The sequence below is a fragment of the Halichoeres trimaculatus genome, unplaced genomic scaffold (genome assembly GCF_033239565.1).
Source record: "Halichoeres trimaculatus isolate MK-OKI-2021-1 unplaced genomic scaffold, fHalTri1.1 fHalTri1_scaffold_21, whole genome shotgun sequence".
Classification (NCBI taxonomy): domain Eukaryota; kingdom Metazoa; phylum Chordata; class Actinopteri; order Labriformes; family Labridae; genus Halichoeres; species Halichoeres trimaculatus.
Window position 1 is genome coordinate 9,861,245 of NW_027437199.1, and position 27,337 is coordinate 9,888,581.

The 27,337-nt window shown below is 40.7% G+C and overlaps 1 protein-coding gene across 4 annotated transcripts in view; it reads left to right on the forward strand.

Annotated features, from left to right (window-relative positions):
* anks1b (ankyrin repeat and sterile alpha motif domain containing 1B) overlaps positions 1-27,337 on the forward strand; it is a 276,356-nt gene that overhangs the window by 176,059 nt on the left and 72,960 nt on the right. For all 4 annotated transcript variants that reach the window (XM_074698643.1, XM_074698642.1, XM_074698641.1 and 1 more), the window contains 2 exons: positions 21,967-22,616; positions 23,241-23,363. In XM_074698643.1, the coding sequence (XP_074554744.1) occupies positions 21,967-22,616; positions 23,241-23,363 (773 nt within the window). The remainder of the gene's footprint in view (positions 1-21,966; positions 22,617-23,240; positions 23,364-27,337) is intronic.

Here is a 27,337-nt window from a genome sequence, read left to right on the forward strand (position 1 = left end):
AGGGCGGGAAGGTAATTACTTGTAATTACTGGGGTCAGAGGTGGGAGTGTGTGAGTGTCGGCCTCTTCACTGACCTTTGACCTCTTGTGGGGGAGAATTGGCAGTAACTGAAATAACCTCTCAAGAGGGAATAAAAAAGGTTCATTCACGGTTTCTGTCTTCGTGTACTGCTGGTTTATTAGGTGTCAAGAAATGGTACAAAAAAGACTGTCACAATGTTCATGCTGTTCAGTATGTTTTTTTTTTCATCTAGTGAATATAAAACATATCAACGTTGGCTCTGCTACAAAAGAAGTCCCAAAACACAACACAATTATTCTAAAACAAAATAATTTTAGCCCTTTAAGATAATTTGAGTCACATATTGGATGACTTGTGCAAAAAAGGTTCCTTCAGAGACCTTGTGCCATGAATCTAATATTCAAAGACATGAACGAACAGCACACTTTGCACGAAAGTCATGTGTGCAAATTTTCAAAAAGTGGCTTATTCAAATGTTGAAGAAATCCCTGAATCTGCCTGTGAACTGCTCAAAATAGTCAGATCTAAAAAGAGCATGAGATCTTCATAAGATTTGTTAAAAGATCTCCCAACCTGTTGGTGACACTCAAACACTAAGGTAGCCTCCAGAGGGCTGGCCAATCAGAGGGACAGGGGGTTGTGGAGCAAGAAGTCTTAAAGAGACGGCAGCTAAAACAAAGTATTTCACACAGAGGCTGAAACAAGGATTTTCCATAACTCCTGTGCGAGAAAATTGTTTTATCCCAGAGGGATGATGGAGTCTAAAATGGAAGCACAATACTCCTTGAAAGAATGTAGCGCCCAAAAGCATTACTTTAAAAATATACCCGACTCTAGGCAACAGTATAGTTTATCTGCAGCTCATGAACACAGATGTACGACCCTGGCGCTGCCCTGCAGCCCCACAGAGAGCCACGGCAGTTTCCCGCTGTGTGTCATGGATCTTGGGGAAAGATAAAGTGGCCAATTACAGACTCCACAGTGGTGAGAGAAGGAGGCTGTTGTGGATGAACTGTCAGACGATACCAAAATTAAAGCTAGTGTTGTTTCTGTCTGACACTTTAACCATTCACAGGGTTAACATTCTGTCTGGAGATGAAGAGAAAAAGCAGACATCATGTCTCTACCTTTTGTTGTCCGAGAAATCAGATTGATGACTCTGTGGGCTGCTGTTTTGTCAGCCTTTTCAGTTATAGCATCTGTGATGCATACAGCACATTTACTCTGCTGATGCTGAATGTCTTTATGAGTCTTTGTTTTGTGATGCGTTCATTGTTTTCACTGCACAGCCGCCCGTTTCAAAGCTCTTCACTTGTTTTTCCATTTGCTGTTGGAGCCTCTACTTCCATTCTGCCGTTGTTGCCCGAGTGCAGGTGTTGTTTAAACTCTTCAGTCTGGAAACCAGATGAAACTTTAATCCTCCTGCCCAGGGTCCCTGGAAATTGAAATCATATTTCTCCTCCTGTCATACATGAGAACTGAGCCAAGAGGAAAACACCTCCGAGGCCGACAACAAATCTAAGAGAGCGCTCTGGACTCAGGTGGACTGTGGATAGAGGAGAGATGAAACATTTTTCAGAGGGGATTTGGAAGTTTGATTCAGACACCAAAATAAAAACTATTTTATGCTTTTTGTTTAAACAGTTTGCCCATTTTGGATTCATATATTTTAGCCTACAGAGCTTTGAAACAAGCAGCAAGAAAAATCCAGCGCAGAGTTTTGACCTTTAAATAAAGCCAGGTGGGTTCAACAAATCTGTGAGCACACAACATGATTTATTAATGACAGGGCTGCTGGTGTGTTTGAGGGGCTAAAGGCCATTAAACCAGGAGGAGAAATACAAGAACTAAACACCAAAAAGCAGGGTCCATGGCAAGGTTGAAAAGGTTTATTGAATTACGGCACCTGGTAAGCTAGCTGCTAACATGCTAGAGGAAATGCTAAACTATCTCTGTAGAAACAGCATAATGATTCATACTTTGTACTAGTGTAAAACATGTACTATGTATGAAAGCCGTGTGCTTCAATGCTAATAGTTGTTTACAGCTAGCTAAAAACGTAATATTAGCATATCAAAGGATTATTTAAGTGACCTTGTCTGCCTGTCATAGCAGCTAAAATCATTGCTTGTGCTATAAGTGTAGGTATGTAAATTTCTCTTTAAGCTAGTTTCTGCGCTAGCTTAAAATGCCTCTCTCCGTCTTTAGCCCAAAAAATGGCTTCACAGTCATCAGATTTTTTTGTTGTTTTTTTTATTGAAGTCATGAAAGTAGTTCAACTTCTGTAACACTGTTGTGCTCATTAGTGCCACTCTTTGATCTCTGACCAATCCAAATCTAGAAGGGGTGGGACTTCTGATTTCTTCTTTGTCCACAGTGGTAGCACAGGTGTATACAGAGAAGAAAGTAACCCTACTTGCTTTTTGAAATTCAGAGGTACTACTAACGCCATGGGATGGCCTATATTGATAGTTTTTTAAAGTTTCAATTAAAAAAAAATGAATGAAAGAAAATCTGAATCATTCAGAGCATTTTAAAGCAAGGGATGGTGTATGGTGATCAGGTGGTTATATGCAAGTTAGAATCCTGAGAGGGTCGTACTTACCTCTGGTTCACTATACGCACATTTTTTTAATTATCAATTGAAGACATAATTAGGTTGATAAAAGTGTTTTAAAGATGATTTATTTATAAACATTAAATGGTTTCAGTTACATTGTAAAGGGCAGCAGTTTTGTGAGGGTTCTCAGTCACCAAGGTTGTAGTAATATCCAGTAGCTTGCCTAGTTCCTGGGAATCAATGTTTTGAGTTTAGGCATACTTGTTTTGAAGGAGAGCTTTCCAGCATTATACATTGAAAATGACTGTTGTCTGAGGCATACACCATTGTTAAACAATTTAATAGTCAGCAAAAATCAGCTCAGAGAGGTTTATTGGACCCCAGATGTATGTGATACCATTAACTTAGAAAATTATAGTTGTTGTTTTTTTCATATTTTGCTTTAAAGAGGGACATTTAAAGGTTCTTTTGGGTGAAAACTTTCCCTATTCCATAAATTAGTCTCAAGCTAGGAAAGAAGGAAGCAAACAAGCACTTTCAAGGGAAATCTGCCGGATATCTGAAAAACCTCAGCTCAGAGACATCAGTAAGAGATGCTCTTGTGGTCCTGTGGGGCGGCTCTCTTTCTGTCAGACCAAATGAAACTCTGCTACTTTCATCTAATGACATCCCCCCTGCTGAGTTTAAAGTTTCTGCTTGGAAAGGGATACTTGGTTAAATGAATGAGGTGTTTCCTCAGAAGGACCTTATAATGAGGGAGGTTACATCTGCATATGGGCATTTTTTTACTGGAAAACTGAAAACGTAAACATGCTCAGTATTCACTTATTTGAACCCTAAATTAAAGAAATCCTTATGAAGATACATAAAGCCTTGGCATGTAGTGGGTATGAGCAGCGAATGGTATCAGAGGTGATTGACGTGTTGCTCATGTCACTGGAATACCACAGAGCTGCTTCAAGGACCGCTGGGTATCCACACTCTGTTTCCTCCTGACCTTCACTTCTTTTGTGTCATTTCCTACTCTCTCATTTGCTTTATTTGTTACCATAGCAATGAGATTCCCTGTTGTCATGGCAAAGTAATGGTCTTGGTGATGGTACAATGAGGATGTGATGCCGAATACTTCCTTCTCTTACCTGGTTTGCAATCCGACCGTCTCATTCACCCGCTGCTGTCAGGCATCAGCTGCAGAAAGCACAGGAAGGCAACAATCCAGGAGGTGTGTGTGTGTTTCTATATGTGTTTGTGTGTCTGTTTCATCCAGTTCAGAGGCCTAGCGAGACTTTGATGTGTGTAGTGGCTCAGACGAAAAAAAAAAACACATTCATTATCAATCCACAGGTGCAGATGCAGGCCTGATCGTCATTTGTGATTCTCATTGAAGCACGGCCTCAGTATTTATGTAACAAGAGGGTCTTATTTCCTTCTTAAACCAACAAAATGAGTCTTGAACCTGACACTGATTTGTGTGATGTCTTCTGAGGACAGAGATGGAGGAGCAGGTATTGATCCCTAGCTGAAAGTCTTTTTCCTTGGATGTCAAGGGTTTCTTGTCTCGGGCAGATTTTTAAGTTTGAATTCAGGTGAGTATTGTTCATTCTGAGAATAAGTGTTAGTCTGTTTATCACAGACAGTAGCACTACTAGGGCTGACTTCACCTCAGGATAATTGTGACAAAAAAATATCACAATAACATAACTATGGCTTTATTTATTGAACTTAAACAAATCATGTTATCTGAATAAGCTTTGAAATTACAACTGAGCTTCTAAAAACAGGGTATACACTGAATAAATGTTGAATAAAGCCGCTAAGTAAAGGATTTTAATTAATATGCATAAATTCTTTCTATGCTGTTCTGAGAGGAGGCTCCCCTAAGAAATAGTTCTTTACCTTTACATCTGATAACACACCTCACACGCCTACTGTACTTTGCATAAGTACGTTGCTAGAAATGTAAAACGACCAGACAATGTTTGAAAAGAACGCCTAGTATTGAAATAATGACCATTACCACTAAAGGACAATACAAGCAAGATCTCTCTGTGTAGGTATGAGCACTTTGCAGGCTTCAGAACAGCTTGTCTGAGTGGCTCTTAGTAAAATGTAAGAACTGATGGAGAGGAGATAGGCTGCACTCACAGCGCTAAAGCAGCCACTTGGGTCAAACAAGCCACAGCACTTAGTTTATGCTATAGAGCCTCATTCTAACAGATACTTTACATACAGTAAATGTAACACTGATGCATTTAATGATAGCTGAATTTGTCTTCCTTCTCCACAGTCTGTGGTGTAGTGCCATAGAAACCAGAAACTCTCTGCACAGATAAAAAGAAAACATAGTAACAACATTGTTAAGAGCTGCCAAATGAAAATCAGGCCGCTCAGGAAATAATCCTTTTTCAAATGTTTGTTTAATGAAGCTCGGCAGTTTCCAGCCTAATCACAAAAGCCTGAAATTTAAATATTTTTTATCTGTTGTTTTTAAAACTTCTTTCTTACGTTAATAAAACCTGTGGCCCATTTCTAACATGTCATTCCCTGCCTGCTCTGTCTGCTGACCTGTCCCCCTAAAATAGAGGTGCAAAAAATAAAAACAAACAAAAACCTGTAACAACCTCCCCTCACTTTCATTGGCATACAAGAAAAGCTAAGGCAGGGAGAGCCTCAGCAAAGACAACCAGGGGTACAGAACAGAGCCGGCTTCAGTGACAATACTTATGACACTGGTCAAATCAAACACAGTATTCAAGGAGGTGCTGTGATGGAGATGTGCATACATGAAAATCCAGGGCCAAGAATGTGCAAAGACCAACCTTGATACAGAACAGAGAAAGGATCTACTTCCCAAATTAACTTGTCCAATTTAAATTCCTACTTGCCCTGTCTTGGAGGTACTTTTTCTGACTGTCAAGTGCATGCATTTTGCTTACATCATACTTAAAACTAAAATACATGGCTTAACAACTGTGGAAAGCAATACACAGCTCTTCTTTCTTGAGAAAAACTGTATCTAATAGCTATGTGTTAGCCCACTGAAAACTTTATTTAACTTAGTAAAGATCAGGGCAATGCAAAAGCTGCACCAGGTTGTTTTCCTCTCTGCACACAACACAGTACATGGCTGGTACTTCTGCATGGTATTCCACCCATACACTTTCCATACACTTATTAAGCTATCTTTGGCTGCCTTCCAACATTGTCTTTTCCATCAAATGATCCACACTGAGCTTGATTTACGTCTGACATCTGCACGTGGCTTCTCAGGGGCTCCATAGAAACAGAAACAAGAGAGGAGAATTATAAAATAGATGAAAGAAGCTCAGAGATGTACTTACCAAATCAGGCATGTCTTCTTTTTGAGGTTTAGTGACTGTTAATGTCGGACCCTGAATGGTAAACTCAGACAAAGCTCAAATTGAAAGCTGGCTTGGGAATGTTCACACAAGAAAAGTTAAGGTAGGGTGAGCATCAGCAAGGACCACGGTTGGTACAGAACAGTGCAGACATCAGTGACAATACATATGGAACTAGACAAATTAGACAAAGCTTTGAAGGAACTGCTTGGGTGGAGTAGAAGTAGATACATGAGAAGCCAGGGCAGACAGAGCATCAGCACAGTCCCCTATGGTAGAGAGCAAAGGGGCATCAGTGTAATACATACGACATTGGTAAAATCTGACACAGCAAGCATAAACAGAGAAGGTGAAGTGGAGATGTGCTAACATGAAAGCCAAGGCAGGGAGAGCATCAGTAAAGTCCCCTCAAGGAACATGATACTCAATATTGACTTCAAAAAGCCTAAGTAAACCCTGAACAGTCAATATTTAAAAGTTTAATGGTATTTAAGCAAAGCAGGTAAAATTTTAAGTACGCCAAAAAGGTTTAGCAGAAACCCCCGCTGCTTTTTTTTTTTTTTCATTTTCTTGCTCTACCTCCTCTGAAGCTCACACACCAGGAATAGATTGGCACCCATTTCCATTTCCATTTAATTTTTTCCTCCCCCTCCCCATCCTCCTTCTCCTCCTTCTCCTTCTCCTTCTTCTTCTTCTTCTGCTACTCTGCTCATCCCTCCTGTTCTCTCCACTTATTAGCTTTATAAGGCCCATTGTGGGGTTGCTATGGTAACAAGTGGCTTACGGAGAAAGGCTAGAGAGAGATTGAAAGAGAAGACAGGAGTGTATATGTACATGGAATTCAAAGGATGCCAGTGTAAAAAATAAAATTAGGAGTGGGTGAAGGACAAGGTGAGGGGGAGGGAGAGAGAATCCAGTATGGAATGAGGGGGAGGAAGAGGAGGGGTGAAGAAGAAAATCAGGGAAACGCTGAGAATGAAATGTGAGATTTCAGGAGGCTGGAGAGAGAAATGAGGACAAGAGAGCGAAGGGAACACCTTTTCTCTTCCTCTGCACACCATAAAAGGTCTTTCCTTCCTTCTTTCCTTCCTCTTCATATCCCTCGTTTTGAAATTTCATCCTCTTCTTCCACACCAACCCAGCATTTATACAATCAGCGGACCTGGCCCTGCAGCAGAGTATGCAGGTGTCAGCCACCTGCGTGGGCGGCTGGATAAAAAGGAGGTCTATTTATAACCCGATCCATCACTGGTGCTGCTGTTGATGCTCTGCTGCTCCGCTTTACGTAATTTTGGACATCGCTCAGGAAGATATTCCCCGGGCGCCCTACGGTGCAGAGCGCCAAGTGCAATGCAGTGTGGTGCAAAAAAAAAAAAAGGATGCAACACAGACGTCCTCTATGAATTATGCAGTGCCCCCTGCGACAAGTCAGTGACACACAGGCACTAATCTGCAGGTGTGTGTTCATTCAGCTGTAGGAGCTGGAACATCGCACCTTCTTGTAAGATGTAGGGGAAACATTTGACTGAGGTTTGTCTCCTTTTTAGTGTTTTAAAAGATGATAACCACCTTTTTTTCATGACTATTGGGTCACGTCTTCCTGTTGCTGGAAGCAAATCAGGTCCTAAATCTAGCTTTAGAAAGTCTCTTCAAACTCTCTTCATGTCTCTTTAGCTGCAGATAGGAAAGTTTCCAACCAGCAGGAGCCCAGCGAGGCAATCAGCTGCATAAGAGCCCCATATTTCCCCACAGATTCTTGTGCAGTCCCCATGGCACTTGAGGGGGAATCTCATGTAACTGTAAAGCCACAACAACAACAACAACTGCAGCATCTCAACAATTCAGCTTCAGTTTCCATTAAACTTGCACAAATCAGACAAGAGCAGATGCCGCAATGTGAAAGTCTTCCTGACTCTTTATCCTGAGATTTGTCATTTGATGCCACTTTGTTAATGAATTAAATCTGCTATTTTTAGCTGCACATATTTTCCATTTGCATATTTATTTATAACCAAAGCTAAAGTGAAACAGGCAAGCAATGTGACGGGGGTTTCGCCCGCTGTTTCCTCCTGGTTGAATGTGGACCCCTGTGGTTAAGTAGAGGGCAGGTGTGATGAAATTACAGCTGTTCTCTGCACTTTCTCACCAAGGCACAGACAGGAACAATCAGGAATAAAAGCTGTAAAGATGAAGGCTTTAAAGCTTTGCAATAGAAATATTTTTTGGAGAAGATAATCAGTTTTAACAGCAGAAAAGTGTCAAAGGATTTTGTCAAAGCAGCGTTAATAACTCCCCCCTTCCTTTGTGTTTCATGGTAACGCAAGCCTCCAAATTGTTCCGCCCTCTGAGACAAAGTTTTAATTAACACTACAAATTCATTAATGAGCTGGAGGGTTGTGATCAAACTGTCTAAGTGCTTGTATCACTTAGTGTTCACCTCAAGCTGTTACGCTAACATCTCAGGTGAAGTTTGGAGGTTCTCTGTCTGTGGCCTGTGTTTAATAAAAATCAGGGTCAGCAAGTCAAGTAGCTAACGTGTTTATGAATAACGTCTAATGTCTGTATTTTTACACAGTGAATCATGCACCCTTGAGCTGTACTTTCATTTTGTGCTACCTCTAACACAATGCTAACGTGCTAATCCAAAATGATACCTGCATAATGTAAGCGCGTCAGAGCAGAGCATCACAAAGCCTCCAGCCTGGCTCTGGGATACGGTGACTCATGTTTTGAAGCTCTGTAACAAACGAAGCTCTCAGACTTATTTTAAAACAAGAAATATCAAGTGACAGAAATTATTCAGAAGCAGAAAAAGTCAGCCTGACGTTGAACCCATTTAACAGCTGTTTTTACATGTTATGTAACAGGAACAATTCAATATGATGTAATAAGAAATTACAGGATATAGTACAATTTCAAAAGATGCTGTAAAATTTTATATACTGGGATGTGTTATGGCACAAAACAATGCAATATGATGCACTTAGCTCCAAAATCAGGCTGTCAGATTTCATCTCAGGTCTAACCCAGCTATAAATATTCTCGCTCTTGTGTAACTGAAGGAAAGAAAAGGCATAAATTGACCCAATTTGAATCATATATGATTGACTGATTGATTGTCTGATTGGTTAGTTGACTGGTTGGTCATCCATTTTGAATGATGCTAAAACTTTAGATTTGTCCACCTTGCTAGGCATCTCTCCATCTTTTACTATGAGTGAATTCGCATTGGGGGCCTTTATTGGTTGGGACCAAAGGTAAAATATAAAGATGTAGTCTGCTTGACGTTACCCATCTGTTTCTGAAGCAGATACTCACAGTCTTGAAGCCGAGCCGAGTGGTAGAGTGAGTCTCAGAGTCCCGAGCCCAGAAGACTCTTGAATATTAGTGAACTCTCAAAGCCTCACAGAGTCAAGAAACCTTGCAAGGTTTCAGAGCCTGGTGGAGTGGCAGAGTGGTGGAGTCTCAAAGCCAATCAGGGTGGTGGACTCTTGAAGTCTAACAGAGTCTTGAGGCCTTAACCTGACATGCCAGGCAAACAGTTTCGTATATCCACCACAGACATATTTCACTAGTCCACCTGGGTAGCAGCTCTTCGGATTTGTTTTCAGAGGCAGAACTGTCCAAAAAATCAGCAGCTGGTGATTGGACAACCGCTCTGATTGACACACTCACCACAATCCGTCACTTCAGCAGCTCCTGCCTCTCTTCCCTGATTGGGCCAGTTAGAATTTAGCCGAGTGAATTTGTTGGTCAATGGAGCTTGGCAAGATGGATCTGCAGGATTTCAGAAACTGAATCAGGCAGGTCCATCTGCTCTGCAAGGTTATTGAGGCCCAGCACAGATTCTTGAAGCCTAGCGGAGTCACAGAGTCTCGTTATGATAAAAGATAGCTTAAACTGTAACATTTCTATTGTAGTTTGTGTTGATACTTGGAGAAAGAAAGTTGGATGCCTTGATTTGCGACACATATTTAGCTTTGTTGGTTGCAAAATAATGTTGTAGTTATCTCCAGTATCTGGACACCTATTAGTATAGGTATTTCCAAGTATTTATTTTTCTACCTTATTCAAATGGAAGGACTCCCTTTGTCTCTCTTCTCCTGTATCTTCAAATTTCTGTACAGCATAGGTTGCCTCTGACTAACACTCTTAAGTTATTGTGAATTTCTGTCCCCGTCTTTATTTGCTGGTTATAAACACACTGCAGGGAAAATGCAGCAAATGAGTTCAGAATGTTCTCTTCCTGACAGCCCAGTGTTGTGTTTTTATAAGTCTAGAATACCCTGTCAATAAACACAAACACACTCAAGCAGCACACACATGAACTCACACACACCAACTCACCAACATGTGAACTCACACACATGCAGTTGTATTCCGAGATGATTCAGTGAGGAGATGTTCTGCCTGCTGCAAACACACATTTAGCTCTCAATGTGGCTGTCACACACACTCACACATGCACAAATACTGTGCATGCAACCCACACACTCAACAACATACAGCAAATCAGCAACCTTTTATCACATTCAGCTCTCAATGTGGCTGTCACACACTCACATACACACACACAAACAAATGCAGTTTCCTGTCATGTTGGTGAGAGACTTTCATCACTCCTTTCTATGGAGGACTGAAAAATGGGTTACTGCAGGAGATGAGCCAGTTGCAGTGACAATAAACTCTGCATACTGGAATTAGAAATGAAAGTGTGAATTCAATATCTGCAGAGCCGGCCCCTTGCTGATCTTAAGGCAGCTCTATTTAAAGGTTATCAGACATGAGGTAAAGCTGTCAGCAGGTTATCCTCTCAGGAGGAGGTTTAAATACAAAATCTTTTACAGTAACCACGAAGAGTAAATTTAGAAAGTATTGTCTTTTCTCAACAAAATGTGTTTGTGAAGAGTTCACAGACCCTCCATCACGATCAACACATGTACGCAACGAGGACACATAGAATTCAAGGTGTATAATTGCTGCAACCACTCCTCTCAACAATCATTTTAAACAAGTCGGTGTGTTAGAGGGCTGTATACGACCAAAACCACGTTTCATAAGCCAAAAAGTAACTTACGTTGTAGCCATGTTCTCTCCTCTCAAACCAGGGGTTAGGGTTATTGTTGTTGACCTGCTGGATCAAAAATACATACACTTGTGTTTGCTTTTGTAGGCTTTCATTTGGTGCTGGTATAAGAGAAAAGGGGTCACCAAAAGATCAACTAGAAAAGCACTCAGAGAGCACAGACCTCCACCAAGCATTTTGTAATTGTCACGCAACTCTTTAGTTCTACTTTAATGTTATACTCCCTTTTGGCAGACTGTCTGCTACAATTTGGTGTTAGTTGCAGATTTGTATGATACTTAGTTACCTGATAGTGTTAAAATTATGATGAACCAGTACATATTTCATATTCCAAATCCTAGTATCCTGAATATTGCCAGGATCTGGATCGTACTTTTACATCTGTCAGAAATTATGGTGACCTTGTCTTGTTTTGTTTTGCAAATCAAACTGACCATTTATCGTGGAGTTGTCTGCACATATGGTGAAAACGTCCCAATCCCACAATGATAAAGAATCCTTTACAAAAATCCTGGATCCAGACGTTGATCCAGATCACCTCTAAAATGTAATCATTTTTTTCCTTATCCCATTTTGAACATTTCCTGAAAATTTCATAACAATCTGTTTGTTACATTTTGAGTTATGTTGTTCACAGACAAACAGACAAACCCTCCCAAAAACATAACCTCCTCAGTGGAGGTAACAGAAACTCACCAAAAATTGAGTTCAAGCAAAGACATCGCTTTATGAAGGGGATTAAAAAAGTGTCACAGGGGCTGTGTTTAGCCACAAGTGCCATCACCTTGAAAAGATTAAAATTAACAAATCATAGCTTCCACAAAGTTTCAACAAGAACCGGTGCCTTTTCATGTATTTACAATGACTTGGAATTTAATCGTGCATTTTTTTTGGTAGAACACTAAAGATTTTTGGATTGCTTATTCGACATTTATGGATTAAAAACAAAATATATATATAAACCTGTGAACATATGTGGCTGTAAATACTTATGAATCCTCCGCATAATTTTGCACAGGAGGACTATCTAAATACATAACTGAGAAACAAGTAGTGTTGTTCTGTAACTTTTTTCTATACATAATATATGGAGATTGCTCAGAAGCATTTCCATCTCATAAAAATATAATTGCACTATCTCCATGGAAACTGGGCTCATTCCATCCATCCATTGATTACAGCTGAACCATGTCAAAAGCCTTTTAGACCCTTCAGTCTTTACAGAAGTTGATTGTTGGCTTCAGGCCTCCTTATTGCTCGCCATATATGTCTGATTATTACAGAAAATCATTTGTTGGACAAAGGACGAAATGTCTGCAGGGTCAATGGCGATGAAATACATAATTACAAAAAGGCAAAGGCAACTTTACACAATCCCAAAGGATACAATTTGACCTTTTTCTAACCCTTGTGAAAAAAGCTGTAACAAACCAGACTGGGTCTGATGGATGGCATGCCTCTATTGTCTTCCATTGTACAAAAGTGAAGATAGAAAATCATCAAGGGAGCATGTGCTCACACTGCTTGTATCTAATCTCTTCTTAAGCCTCTGCTTTGTTTGTATTCCATCAGTGTGTATTTTTTTGTATTGCCTTGAGCTCTCTTAATGACTTCTTGTCCGTAGTAATTGCTTTGTTCTAAAAAGCTTCTTTGCAAATAATTTCACCTTGCCTTCATCATTTTAAAAGTAAGAGAATAAAACAGACTCTGAGCCTGTAAATGCACATACACACTTACGCTATAAATACCACACACTATCTCATATGATCTGGGAGTTCTTTGGTATTTCTTTCTGTGTGTGTATGTGTGTGTGTGTGGCAGCGCGTCAGGCTGGGAGATGATCCAAACATCTGATAGAGCGTTGTTCATCGCTCCGTCTCTTGTGGCTCTGCACTGACTGTTATTAAAAACTACAGAGTAATATCTGAGCTGTCAGTCATTCCACAGATTTAAGAGTGAGCTGTATTTCCTGAGCGCCACGGGCCTCTATAAATCACCATTGGCTCCCTGCGCCTCAGGCGCTAAGCTAATGCTATGTAAGACGCAGTCTTTGCTAATAAACCCTCACACCAGGAAGGTACTTCGTAATGAAAGGATATGATTTAGAGTCTGGATTGCTGATTTGAGAGTGTGTTAAGGAAACAGGAAATTTGTTCTGTAACATGTGAGAGTTGTGTAAGTGCTGCCTTAAAGTGCTGCGGTAAATGTCACAATCATTACTTTACAGCTTAAAAGCTGCGAGGTAGAGGAGAGCAAGCTCTGATTGAACCCAGGACTTTATGATTACCATCTAAGTGAATGCCAGCCTTACATCCAGTGATTATGTCAGACTTATAAATGTACTGTTAACAAAACAGAGCAGCAACAAATACAATCCCTATGAAAATTATTCATTTATAATCCTTTATTTGCTTTCCCCTGGGTAGATTCTTCTTCTTTCTTGAATTTTTCTAGCAAAACACTGAGGAGGGAGAAAATCTTCCCAAGTGAATTGTATCAAAAGCTTGGTTAGTTCAAGCAAAATGTGCTGTCTTGAGTTGGTGCATGTAGAAAAAAAAAACTGAACAAAATGATGGATGGCATGACATGCTCCCTAAAAGTGAAGCTAAAACACTTACAGCTCCTAATTTTGAGAATTTTCACCTTACTATAAAATAAGTTATGGTAAACTTTATTTAGATATTTTCTGCTTTTCTATCATGTCTGGCCTCCACTGTCCCAGTTTTATGACATGTAACCTCCAGCTGTGTAGCTCCCTCCTTTTTCTCCTCCATCGTTCAATTGTTCATCCTGTCACTCTGTTATTTGTCCAGCCACTTCTCGGAGCCCACATTTGCTCCTGTAGTCTCTCCCTCTGCCTGTCAGTCACAGTTATTCGCCCCTGACAGCCTTGCTGCCATTCATCCAACCTTTTTTCTTTTCTTTCCCCTCCATAACTCATTTAGCCGTCCACTTTTCACTTCTGTTTTCCTTTCAGTCTAATAGCTTTCTTCACCATCTCCATCTCCATCTCTGCTTTTCTGCTCTTTCACCCACTCAGTCTTTCGCTCTATTTGAACTTGCAACCTGTTCTCCAGGTTATTCACTTCTCTTCTTCTTCTTCTTGGCTCTTTCTCACCTTTTTTACTTGTCTTTATGCACTGATGGAGCAAACATTGATGAGCAATCAAAAATGAATCCAAACCTGTCAGGAGGTGTTCAAAAAAAGGAGCGTTTACTTCATTGCCTGGTTATACCTACGTCCACTTAACTGATCGCACCATTTGCAAACTGTCTTACCATCCCATTGTCCTTCTAACTCTTTCATCAATCCCTGGAATTAGATATCCTTATTGTGCTTGATTAAGAATTAAAATGCCTGACTCTGAAATGAAATTGTTCCCCCGTAAAATGATTGCTTGAAGGAGAAAGCGAGGTAATTAATTTGGAAGAGTTTTCATTTTGCAAACCAATATGAGGTGATAAACGACTGAATCTCTGTCTTAATTCAATTCGATGCGCTACTCCTGAGCAGGTTTGATGTTCCCCAAAAATTAATTTGGTTGTTTTGGCACTTAGGACCCATGACTTTTGAACAAACAGCATCCCTTTGCCTTACAATCCAAAAAAATCTTTGTTTTTTAATTCATTAGGGAAAGGTTGAGATTTTCAAATATGTAATATGTGGTTTAATACTTAAAAAAATTAAACCGTTGATGTTACTGAAAGCTCATCTAGCCCCTGATTGAAATGTGAAATAATCACCAGACTGTGTTTGTAGGGTATCTGAAAGCTGTGTTGTTGTTTTTTTTTCTTATATTGAAGTCCCTGGGAGGACTTCCTAAGTAAACTTGAAGTCTCACAAGATCTGCTCTCCATTCATTTTCCTCAGAAACAACACAAATCTTGGTAAGAGTGACATCCTCATGACAGTGAGTGCTAGTGCTCATGGAAAACCAGGTCTTTATACAAGGAAAACACTAGTTTTCCCAGGTAGTCCTCACAGCCCCTTGAAACTTGCTTAAAACAACTTTGCACAGCTAATAACTCTCTTGACTCACAGACAAACACTACGTCATTGTGGGTGTTTGTCCTCTGATTCTGCACACTCTGACAGTCTGTCTTTTAGGTTGAGTTCTTCTGTGAAAAATCTTGGCGTCATCTTTGGTAGCAGTTTAAAATTTAAACAAGTTGACAGCGTGGTCAGGGTGAGTTTTCATCATTTACCAGTTTTAACAAAGATAAAACCTTTGAAAAAAACTTTGAAAAAACCATTCATGCTTTTATGAGCTCAAGACTTGACTGTAATGCATTGTATGCTGGTGTCTCTAAAGCCGTCTTCAGCTTGTCCAAAATGCTGCTGCAGCCTTTTCAACAAATACTCGCCGTTTCGAACACGTTTCCCCTGTTTTGTTTTTCCTTCACTGGCTCCCTGTTTCTTTTAGAATTGACTTTAAATTGCTCCTTTTTGTTTTAAAAGCAATTAATGGCCTTGTCACTCCCTATCTCACAGAATCCCAATAGGGGCCCAATAGGGACTTACGGTCCTCAAACCAGCTCTTGCTGGAAGTCCCAAAAGCAAGGACTTAACACCTTCCTGGTCGCTGGGCCCTACCTTTGGAACAAGCTGCTCCCTGAATTACGCTCCACCACTTACTTTGGCTTTTTAAATCAGGCTTAAAACCTATTCATTCAGACTGGCTTTTAACATGCAGTAATGGGATGAGATATTCTTGCCATTTTTATTGAATTTTTTTGTATTTTTATTGTATTGAATTTGAATTGTTGTGTTCTGGTTTTAATGGAAAGCACTTTGGTCACCTTGTGTGTCGTAAAGGGTTCTACAAATTAAAGTTGATTGATTGATTGATTGACTGATTGAAAGGATCTAGACCTCCTTATTTCTGCAGGAGGTGGGGACTATTCCAATACTTGTTATATGGTTAGCAGTGACTATCCAATAGTATTTTCGGCTGAAATACCCATTCTACTGCATATATGGTGCTGGGTACCTGGCAACTCCTAGGTTCACCTCATTTCTGTATTTTCCCTGTGTTTGTTTTCTTATATGTTTTGAAAGGGATGTAACTGAAATGAAATTTCCCTCTCGGGGATCAATAAAGGGTATTCTGATTCTGATTCTGATTCTACATGGTTCCTGGTACTTTTAAGGCCAGCCTCTTGTGGACACGCAATGTATTACAGTGGTGAAAGTAAGAAAAAAGAGGGTTCAAGAGGTTCAATCAATGCCATGAAACAAAAAGCCCTATAAACTGAAGACGACTGAGGAAACACCTTACACAACACTTTGCATTACAGAAATCTGCTTGCTGTGCGCTATCCCTCCCATTATGTTGTCACTGTTTTTAGCCCCAGTGTAGTCTGGAGGTAGGAAATAGAATAGATGATTGTTTCTGAAATGGATCGCCTTGTTTTCGGTTCATTCTCCAGCTTCCTCATCAGTTCGTACATTCATCAGACCCCTCATGAGTGATGCATTTCAAGCTCTTAATCCATAAATAGATGTTTCTTTGCTGGTTGTCCTCTGATTGGTTGGTATAGCAAGAATATTCATGTAAAGGTTTAGCGTTTCAGAGTTTTTCAACTGGAAGAATCAATGATCACAAAGCGTTGCATCTGCCGCAGATCGATACTAAGAACTAATAAATCATGCCTTGTGCCTCGTTGCTGGTCTTTAAGTGACCAACAAACAGAAACCAGTATGGATTCAAGTTTATACCTGTGAGGAATATTGACTCACAAACAAACACATCGTCACTGTGGGTGTTTGTCCTGAGATAAGCACAAATACCTGCCAGTTTCTGGGCTGAGCTGCTGCATGCTGTAACATGTTTGTATTGTGTGTAAGCGTGCATGTGTGTAAGCGTGTGTGTGTGTGCTCGTTCTGCAATAAAAATGCAGGTATGCAGGGTGATGTTTCACCATGTGTTCTTAGACATTTCAGGAGGCACAGGGCAGTCAGTCATGTGTTGTGACGTACAGTGTGACAGTTTGTTAGTGTGAGGAGATGTCTTGGATTTTCAGGTAAGGGACACACACACACACGTACACTCAAAGAAAGACAGAAAGAGAGCAATCAGTGAGGCAACACTGCAGAGAGAAAGGAACTTAATGGCAGTTAAAGCGGCACTCAGAAGAAGAGTATTGATCGTTTGCAGCGGGAGGGGATGAGGAATCGGGGTTTCCTGTCTGTCTCGCCAAACAGCACTTCTTTAGTGTCACTAATCCTGTAAATTATCTTACACACTTTGTCGATTCATCTCTACTATCATTAACACAGCTGTTTTTTTTAATCCTAAAGAAAAATATGCTGTGATACTTTCAAAAACCTGAATTTTAGTTTTTGCTTCAATATTCAATTCTCCTTCTCAGACCTTTGTTTCTGATGTGTCTGATCCTTTCCCTGTCATTGGTATCAGTATGTCAATGCCCACACACACACACACACACACACACACACACACACACACACACACACACACACACACACACACACACACACACACACACACACACACACACACACACACACACACACACACACACTTTCACGCTCATCTGCTGTTTTCTAAACCATATTTATCCACCACACTCTCCACTCACTCACTCCTAAAAGCCAAAGACCCCTAAATGATGAAAAATATGAAGAACTGAAGAGATGCTTGCACTTGGGCTCTCTGTTGCTATAGAGACCAACAGGCTCACCTGTTGCCAACACGTTCTTATCTTAAAAAAAAGAGAAGATGCAAAAATTCTGCAAGATGTGTCTGCAAGAAAAATTCAGCTTTGGAGAAACATAAGCAGAAAATTTTTAAAAATGCACACCATCTCTAAGTTTTTGATGCCTTCAGGTGCAGGACAAGAAGTAAGAGTACAGAGCATTTAACCTGAAACACAATATCAATACATTTTTTTCCATAATCAGTTGATCATATGAATTCATGAGCTCAGGTTTTCAGGACATGGTTGTAAGAAATTCAGCATCAGGAAAAAAATCTATCAAATTTTTAAACTATTAATGTCTTCAAGTGCAGTGAAAATGTGGCAATTTTGACCATCCAACATTATTTACATTGTGTCAGTATATTTTTTCTATTGACTCCAGCAGTAGTGCATAAAAGAAATCCGCCATCTTTAATTTATGATGCCTTCAGGTATAGGGTAAATGTAGGAATATTGAACGTTCAACCTCAAACACAATGAATCTGTGGATTATTTTATTTTTTTTATTTTTTGCACAGTTCATTGATTATTTGATGTTGAAATTTTAAAAGACATTCTAAAAAACTGAGAGCTGGCAAAACAGCAGCACAAAATGGAAAAAAATATGCATTAAAAGCCTAACATTGTTTTGATGCAGGAAATATTAAGCATTCAAATTCACAAAATGCATCTAAAATTGTTCATAATTCATTGAATAAATTGCTTGAAAGAAAATTTTGGAAGACACCGTTAAAAAAAAAATCAGCTTAAGTAGAAACACCATATTTTCACTTATTGATGCCTTTATGCGCAATGAAAATGTAGGAATATTTAGCACTCAATACCAAACACTTCTTGTCTTTAGATTTTTTTTGTTTTGTTTTTCCCCCAATTAACACCATCTTAGAAAAGAGAGCCCAATAAAAAAAATGTCCCACCTTTAAATTTTTCAATGCCTTCAGGTACAAGGTAATCATAGGATTATTTGACCAACACACTTAAATCCAGTGTGTCTATATTTTATGCACTAATTGATTGGATGCTCTTGCAAGACAAAATTTTGCAAAACATGGTCATAAAAACTTCAACACAGCTAAAAACGACCACCTTTAACAGTACTGATGCCTTCAGGTGCAGTGAAATATGGGAAGATTGAGCATTGTTTTTACATAGGATTTTTGCATATCTCAAAGATTACATGATTTTTAACCTTTTGCAAGACAAAGTTATAACAAGAAGCAGCAACAGGAAAAAAATAAGTGCATAAATAAAATCTGTCTTTTAACTTATTGATGCCAAGCTGTAGGAATATTGTGCATGTCACTTAAAACACAGAGAATCTATAGATTTCTGGCATAGTTCATTGATTATTTGACTTTTCTATTGCATATTTACATATAATAGCTTGAGAAGATGTATCTCCTGACACCTCATCGATGCTAAGTGCTATTGATCACGGTCAAAGTGCACAATCATCGAGAAGAAAACACAGCAGAGGAATCTAATTTCAGTGCTGGGATTAAAGGTCAACACGCTGCATATTAACGCTCGTCTTTTATCAATTCTGTGCTTCATTTTCCTGCTAAATGTTGAGCATTAGTCATAAGTAAAGAGCTTTCAGCCTGTGCAGGAAAATACAGCAGTTTGAGTCCATGTGATGCCTGAGCGTGAGTCATGTTTTTAGCCCTCATTACCTGAAGACTGTTAAATCTGCTTTATACTGTTCAGGTGCAGCAAAATGCAGCAATCACATTTCAAATCACATGAACAGGCTCTCCATTAGAGGACAGGTATTAAGATCGCTCCACTTTTTCTCCATTTTATGTGGAGTTGGGGATTGATCCACCGCGGAGGAGCCCAGACACACACTCTTCTGCAGCCCTGTCAAAAAAAGTGACATTTTCAGACTTGTATTGTCTCAGGTTATGTAATTGCTTCATGTGGAAATGTGGTTGGATGAGCCGGGGGACAGTCATGAAGTGCTTGCTGAAACAAGCTGACAGCAGAGATTTTCTTTGTTTTAGTGCGTGTGTGAGACACCAGCATATTTAAATAGATAGATCATTAGAGGGACAGTCTGCGTTTATGTAAGCATCATTATCTTCGTAGTCTTCAGTTTGATTACTATGAGTCTGTTGGACAGTGTGTGTGTGTGATTCTTATTAGCAGTAAGACTGTTTACATGGTTTGTACACAATAGACTGTATATAGAGTGGACAGCGTGGCTCCACCGTTTACCATTGTACAGTTTTGAAGCCAAAATACCTTTGTCACAGGCGCTGCCATCGGCAGCAGTTGTACAACCAGAGTCTGCATAGTACAGACAGTGAGGGATTCTGGGAGAATCTGAATGGAGCCGGGTGACAAAATAATTGTTATTTTTTTCTTTCGAGAGTCTAATCACCTCTTGACTCTACCTCTCGACATATTTTACAATCCGCAAAAAAAAAAAATACACAAGAACAGCAACTGTCAATCATCGTTAAACACAACGTGAAACCTCATTTTTAACCTCTTATAACTAATGAAAATTAAACTCCATCCATCTTCTGCTGCTTGTCTGAGGTCTGGTCGCGAGGGCAGCAGCCTAAGAAGGGAAGCCCAGACCTCCTTCTCCCTAGCTACTTCGTCCCGCTCTTCTCGGGAGATCCCGAAACGTTCCCAGGCCAGCCAAGAGATGTAGTCTCTCCAGCGTGTCCTGGATCTGTCCTGAGGTCTCCTCCCAGTGGGACGTGCCCTGAACACCTCACCAGAGAGGCATCCGGGAGGCATCCTCATCAGATGCCCGAGCCACCTCATCTTCCGAGCTTAAATAGATGCCCGAGCTTCTCACCCTATCTCTAAGGGAGAGGCCGGCCACCCTACAGAGGAAGCTCATTTCGGCCGTTTGTAGCCGCAATCTTGTTCTTTCGGTCACTACCCAAAGCTCATGACCATCGGTGAGGGTGGGAATGAAGATCAACTGGTAAACAGAGAGCTTTGCCTTCCGGCTCAGCTTCCTCTTCACCATGACAGACCTGTGCAGAGTCTACATTGCTGCAGGAAAAAGAGGACTTGAACACAAGGCAGCCAAATAATATCTTCAAATCACCACAACAATCAGACGTGAGAAACATTTCTATGAGGTGTATTCATTTTTCCAAAGTTTTTTTTTTAAGTTTGACCACAGCCCAGCTGGAGTGATTGGAGAGCCAGATTTTTTCAACCTATACTGCAGCCAGCCACCAGGGGGAGCAGTTTTTGTGGCAACCTCACTTGAGCAAAGCAAGATTACGTCAATTTTTTTACAGTCTATGATCGTAACACACAGTGACAGGAAACAGAGAAAGAGGAAGATGCTTGACACAAAGCACAGTTTTTTCAGCTGTTGAAGTGTCTTACAGGTTTTGTTTGCGCCCCGAAAGGTCAAGTAGAGTCCATCACTCCTTTATCACATTAATGTTTATCAGCCTAAATCCATAAATTCTACGCACAGCGCTACTTTAAAGGTACTGTATTTGTGACACTATAAATAAGTAAGAACAAAATGCTCCCTGAGCTGCTAGGCAGCAATCTGAATCTGTCTGGAACATAATGTTACTACTACACTACACCGAGAGTCATCTTTGTGTGTGTGTCTATGCGTATGTGGCCCTGCTCTGATGAGGCGTAATAATTAATCAAGGTAGAATAAACATCGCCCCTCTTGTTCTGCACCTTGTTTCCTGAGGAAGGCGTGTTTTTAACATACGTGACGATAGTTGTGCCCGCAGGTGTGACTTGTTTGCGGATGTGAACATTAGCGTACACAAGCTGACAGGGCAGCTAGTCAAGCAGACACAAACACACACACACGTGTATCTACAAATACACACAAGGCACAACAAAAAAAAAACATACTGAGTATCAAGAAACAGCTTTCAGCGGCGTTTCTCTCACTCAGCTGAACACAGACAGCCAGCGGGCATGAAAGCATTCCCTCAAACTAAATGAAGTCAATACCAAGAGGATGTCTGCACCGACACGCACGAGTTCATGCATCCACACACAAGTCAGGAGGTCTTTCATGTTCCCTTGGAGAGATAAATATCTGTGAGCAAAGAAGCAGAAGACATATTTCTTGCAGCTTAGTTTGTTTTGCATCTTTGAACCTTGTTTCTTCTCCCTCTCTCTGTTCTGTTGTGTGCTAATCACTTTATGCAAATCATCTAATCTTAATCAATTCATTTTCTTTTTCCATGTGTGTGATTTTATTGCAGACGACGGGCCGTACCAGCGAGACCCGCCTCCTCCTCCCCCTCTTTGCTCTTCCTCTGCAGCCAGCGCTCTGCTCGAAGATCGCAGAAAAAGCCACATCCCAGAGGAGTTTGCAGGCCTCCTTCATGGATCCTCCCCAGCATGTGAAACCCCTGACACGCCTTATCATCTCTACAACCCCAAACCACGCAAATATGCCTCCACAGACGTCCGGAGCAGTCTGCTGCAGACCCCTGAGTTCAGCATTGTGATTGGAGGGGGATCCACACAGGTCTTCTCTAGAACTGAGAGCGAGGCGTCGCCTCGGAGGAGCGACGACGACCCTGAGAAGCCACAGGTGGTGTATCGAACTGTCTTCCACACAAAGGTCAACCAGGATCAGGCCCAGTCAGAGCAGCGGGATCCACCTCGAGGCTGGTCCACACTGGGCCGACCGCCCTCCTCGTACTCTGATCAAAACGGGGAAGTTCCAGAGTTACAAGGAAATCCATTAGGAAGTGTGCCCAAAGGCGGCGCAGCAGGAGCAGGCTACGAAGAGAGGGCCTGCACCCTGGGGAGAATGAGGTCCATGCCTCGCAGCGTGTTGGACCTGCAGCTCTCCAAATCTCTGTCCAAGTCTGATTCCAACCTGGTAGCTGTGTCCCCCATTCAGGTCAGACCCACATTGTCCACATTTACACTTTTCTTTAGGTATTTTCTTTTAGAAGCTCTCTGTCTTTCTTTCTCTCTGATGATTTATAAAACAGAGAGCAGAATATCTGCTGCATTATGCAGGCAAGCTAAAACTTTAAACCGTCTTCTTCTCTGGTACTGAGTCGCTCTGCTGAGACATTTATGTAAGAGGCCAAGAATGACACAACAGTCCTTTAATGAATGTTTCCACACACAGCTTCTCTTGAGAAATGCTAATGTTAGTACAGAGTGAGAAATGCTGTAATTGTAAATAACAATTTGCATGAATTATGCAGCTGTGGAGGAAGTTAGCATTCTGCAGCATCACGCAAAGTCATATCAGAAACAGCAGAGACAAGTCCAGCCAATTAGAGAACTCATTAATCTGGGCCACATGGCTCCCTGCTGTGAGCTCACAGTCTATGAGCCTCTTAATTTAATTAAACGTAAATAAATCATGAGCTAAATACATAGTCTGTTTGATGCAAAATGAGCATTAATGAGCATAATCAACATTCTTCAGCTGTCCAAGTTTTAAGTTTTATGATGCATTGATCAGCACGTCTCATTTCCCGATGTTTAATAAGGTTTTTTTCTTGTGCAGGAGGAGCACAGCTGGGGGTCTGGGTCTCGTGGTCAGGGCCCTGGGAGTCCCAGCCCAGGGGAGGGAGCAAGTCCAGGAGCAAGACTGGAGAGAACACCCTCCTTCACTGCAGAGTGGGAAGAGGTAAGAGGTTATAATGGGAAGTTAACCACCCAAGCAGCATGAAAAATGAATCCAGAAGAACTAAAAGTGCAGTTCTTCAAGTGTCCACTTGAGGCTGGCTGCAATAGTGAAGAAATCTCTATAAGAGTCAGTGTTAAAATGTGCATTTTACAGCTGAGTTCGGAAATAGTTTGGTGGAAATCCATCCATCCATCCATCCATTCATCCATCCATCCATCCATCCATCCATCCATCCATCCATCCATCCATCCATCCATCCATCCATCCATCATCCATCCATCCATCCATCCATCCATCCATCCATCCATCCATCCATCCATCCATTCATCTATCCATCCAGCCGTCCATTTAGTCATCCATCCTTCCATCCATGCATCCATTCATCCATCATTTATCCATCCACCCATCCACCCACCCACCCACCCATCCATCCATCCATTTAGTTATCCATCCATCCAAGCAACCATCCAACCATCATTTATCCATCCAACTAGCAATCCATCCATCTATTCATTTAGTCATCCATCCATCCATCCATCCATCCATCCATCCATCCATCCATCCATCCATTTATCCAGCTGTGCATCCATCCATCCATGCATCCACACATCCAACCATCCATCCATCTATATATTCATCCATCATCATCAGTTTTTTTATTATTCATCCATCTATAATCATTATCCAATAACCATCCTTTTATTTTACATCCAACTGTTATTCATCATTCATTGTTTATCTATCTGTCACTTATCTATCATCCATCCATCATCCATCCATCAATCCATTAATTTTCCATCATCCATCCATTTGTTTGTTTATCCATCATCTGTCCATCCTCCACCCTTTCATTATGCATCCATCATTCATCTAGACATTCATCTATTGTTTCTTTGTCTGTCTTTTGTCCATCCATTCATTCATCCGTCCATCCAATCATCCATCCATCCATCCATCCATCCATCCATCCATCCATCCATCCATCCATTCATCCGTCCATCCAATCATCCATCCATCCATCCATGTGTAGGTGTAGGCCCACCTCAGCCTCAGTCTTCAGGTCAACCTCAAGTTAGCTGGAGTCAGTAGTCCCCATGGGGTCAACCTGTTTGTTTGACTCTGACATGTTTTTCCAGGAACCAAAGGGTGTCATCTGATAAGTTTTATACAGATTATTTTTCACATGTTGAGGAAGTTGTGTAACTAAAGCAGAGGAAAGATGATTGTTTTCCAAAGACATTAAAATAAACTTGTCATTTTTCTCCACTCTGGTTGATTAGGCTCTTTAAAGTGAAGCTACATGTAGTAAAGTCATAAAACTGAATAATAGAAAAGGATGATGAAGCCTCTCCATCCACAAAGAGGCTGCTTCATTTTCCTCCTCCTAAAACTAACATGGCTGCTGCAGAAGAGCCCTTCTCCTAATTCACACTGATTTGTTCAGTGCATGGTGCTGGATCTGTACGAAAGAACAGATGAAAGAGAAACAGCAGTTTGACTTCAAGAGGCCAGAGAGCGAAGGTGAAGGCAGAGGGGAAGGTGGTGCAGTGTGCAAGAGTGTTAAAGGTTATCTGACAGGAGTCACCCACTGTTGTATTTCGCTCTTTTATTAACAGTGTGGGTCACAGACACATTTACTTCTACTCAATAGTCATCATTCACACCACAGAAAACACACTCTGCTGCTGCTTCAGAGCCTGAAATTGAAAAATGTGCTACAACAATACAACCTGACGATAATGAGAAGAATAATTAGTCTCAGATTTTTTTAAAATAATGCTAATGCAAGTAAATTTGTTCATGCCTGTCCACATTTGCATGTACATGTTCATTAGTTACCTAACATAGCCCAGAACTTGCTGATGGTGATGAATTACCATATGGATCTTCCCATAATTCTCAGCAATTAAGGTGACCTTTCCTGTTTAATTGCATGCTACAGCACAATGAGATAAGATGGCTTCAGGGAAATAGTGGAGTGATATTTATGGGGGTATCTGGGTAAAAAATAACCAAGTTGCTCGACTCTATTCGCAGCACATGTTCAGGAAAGACTTACTTTATTGAAACGTGGAAAATCACAGGGGATGTCCCACAATAGACAGCGATCTGCAGATATGTGTTCTCATTAGTGTTACAGGGATAATGAAGGCGTGTTCTGCACATGAACACACCATTACTTTTAAAAAACGCTGAAGAGTAAGATTGTGATCGGATGAATGTTAATTAACTCAAGGTAGAATAAGATATTTGTCCCACTAAAGAAGTCATTAACTCAGACAAAATCACACTTTTGTTGTTTATCATTTCAAAATGAATTAGCTGTTGGTTTTAATCTCCTTTTCATAAGTGTCTTCTTTGTAGTGTTGAACCCTTACATCAGAGCTGAAAAAAAAGGGAAAGGTTGTTCTGAGCATGAGCAGTTTCATTCATCTTAGGGCGCGGTTACACTAGCCACCCAAACCGTGCCGTCCTTAAGCACGATTGCCCTCCCTGCAGAGCTGTTCCCCAGCTCAAGAGCATGGCCGGCGGTCACACTACCCCTATATGAACCAGACTTAAGCAGGTATCACACACCCGCATGGCCTGCCTACATCATCGTGAAGCGTATGTTTACATGAAGCGCGATCTCATCATAGTCAGCACAATGAGACACAGAGAGCACTGCTACAACTTTAGAGACTTTTAGACTTATTGTGAGTCATTTTGGCCAGACACAGCCCTCTAACAACCCAGCTTTGTTTAAAATGATTGTCGCGATATGCGCTTGCGGTGATCATACGTCTTGGATCACACGCGCCGTCCGAGTGCTTGTGCTCGCGCATGAAGTAAACCGTACCAAAGCCCACCTCTCCGAAGCGTGTCAAAGCAGAGAATTGAATCGTGCTCTAGCACGGCCCGGTTTGCAAGTGTGACCGCTTCCATAGTTTTCGATAAAGAAAATGCATCAGATCTAATCTATGAGAGCTTGTTGTTGTCCCATCACTGCACTGTACTAGTTATGTTGAGGGTTAGGTACCAAATTAGGTACTTTTATAGCAACCGACCAAATTCCATCTGCAGAACCAAGTACCATTTCACGTGAGAACAGTACAATGTTTGGGTACCTAAATGCATCCTTGTGACTGTGAGGGAGTGAAAGAGTGGGCGATTTTCCATGCTGGACTTGAACACAGCATATTGAGAAATAAATATGTCAAACTGACAAACAAAAATTGTACCATTGAGTACCAATTGCCAGGTACTCGGCAACAGTACCGTATTGTTTCAGATGTGAAAGGTACCCATCCCTAATAATGTTAAATATTTTCAGAGACCTTTATCAGAGGTCCTGTGGAGACTTTTTAAGTGATCTTTAAAAAGTGTCGCTTCTAGATAAAAGCTTGATCATAATCCACAACTCAAACTGAGATTGTCAGCCCCCAAAAAAGGTTATCCCTAAATGCTATTTCTCAGTTTCCTTGTCCAGGTCGTCAAGGACTGGATTCAAGTCACCATGACAACACCAAGCCAGAAGTCTTGTTTTAACCGAGCCGGGAGAAATGATGGCCTTATGGACAACTGTTAGTTAAAGTATACCAGTTTTAGATCAAAAAATTTGGGCTTTTAATCCATGAATAGAGGCGGGCCAAACCATTGATACACTAATACAACTTAAATCTCAACTTAAAAGTTTGCAGTTTGCCTCCATACATCACTTTTTGTAAATTACTGTGAAATCTCACAATGTCGTTGATTAGACTGTAAACTTTACCTGAGATGCATTTTGTATTTTTCTGTGATTCGGATTATTGTAATATACCATCTTATTTCAGCCAGAGCCATCTTTTTCAAAAGATTGAATCTTTATTTTTGATCTGTAAGTTATATTCTCAATGTTTCTCTTATAGTTTATTAGTTGTTGGGAATGTTCTTTTTAAAAGCTGTGGATTATGATACTGATTTTCCAAAGTGAGGAAATGACTCCCGATCAT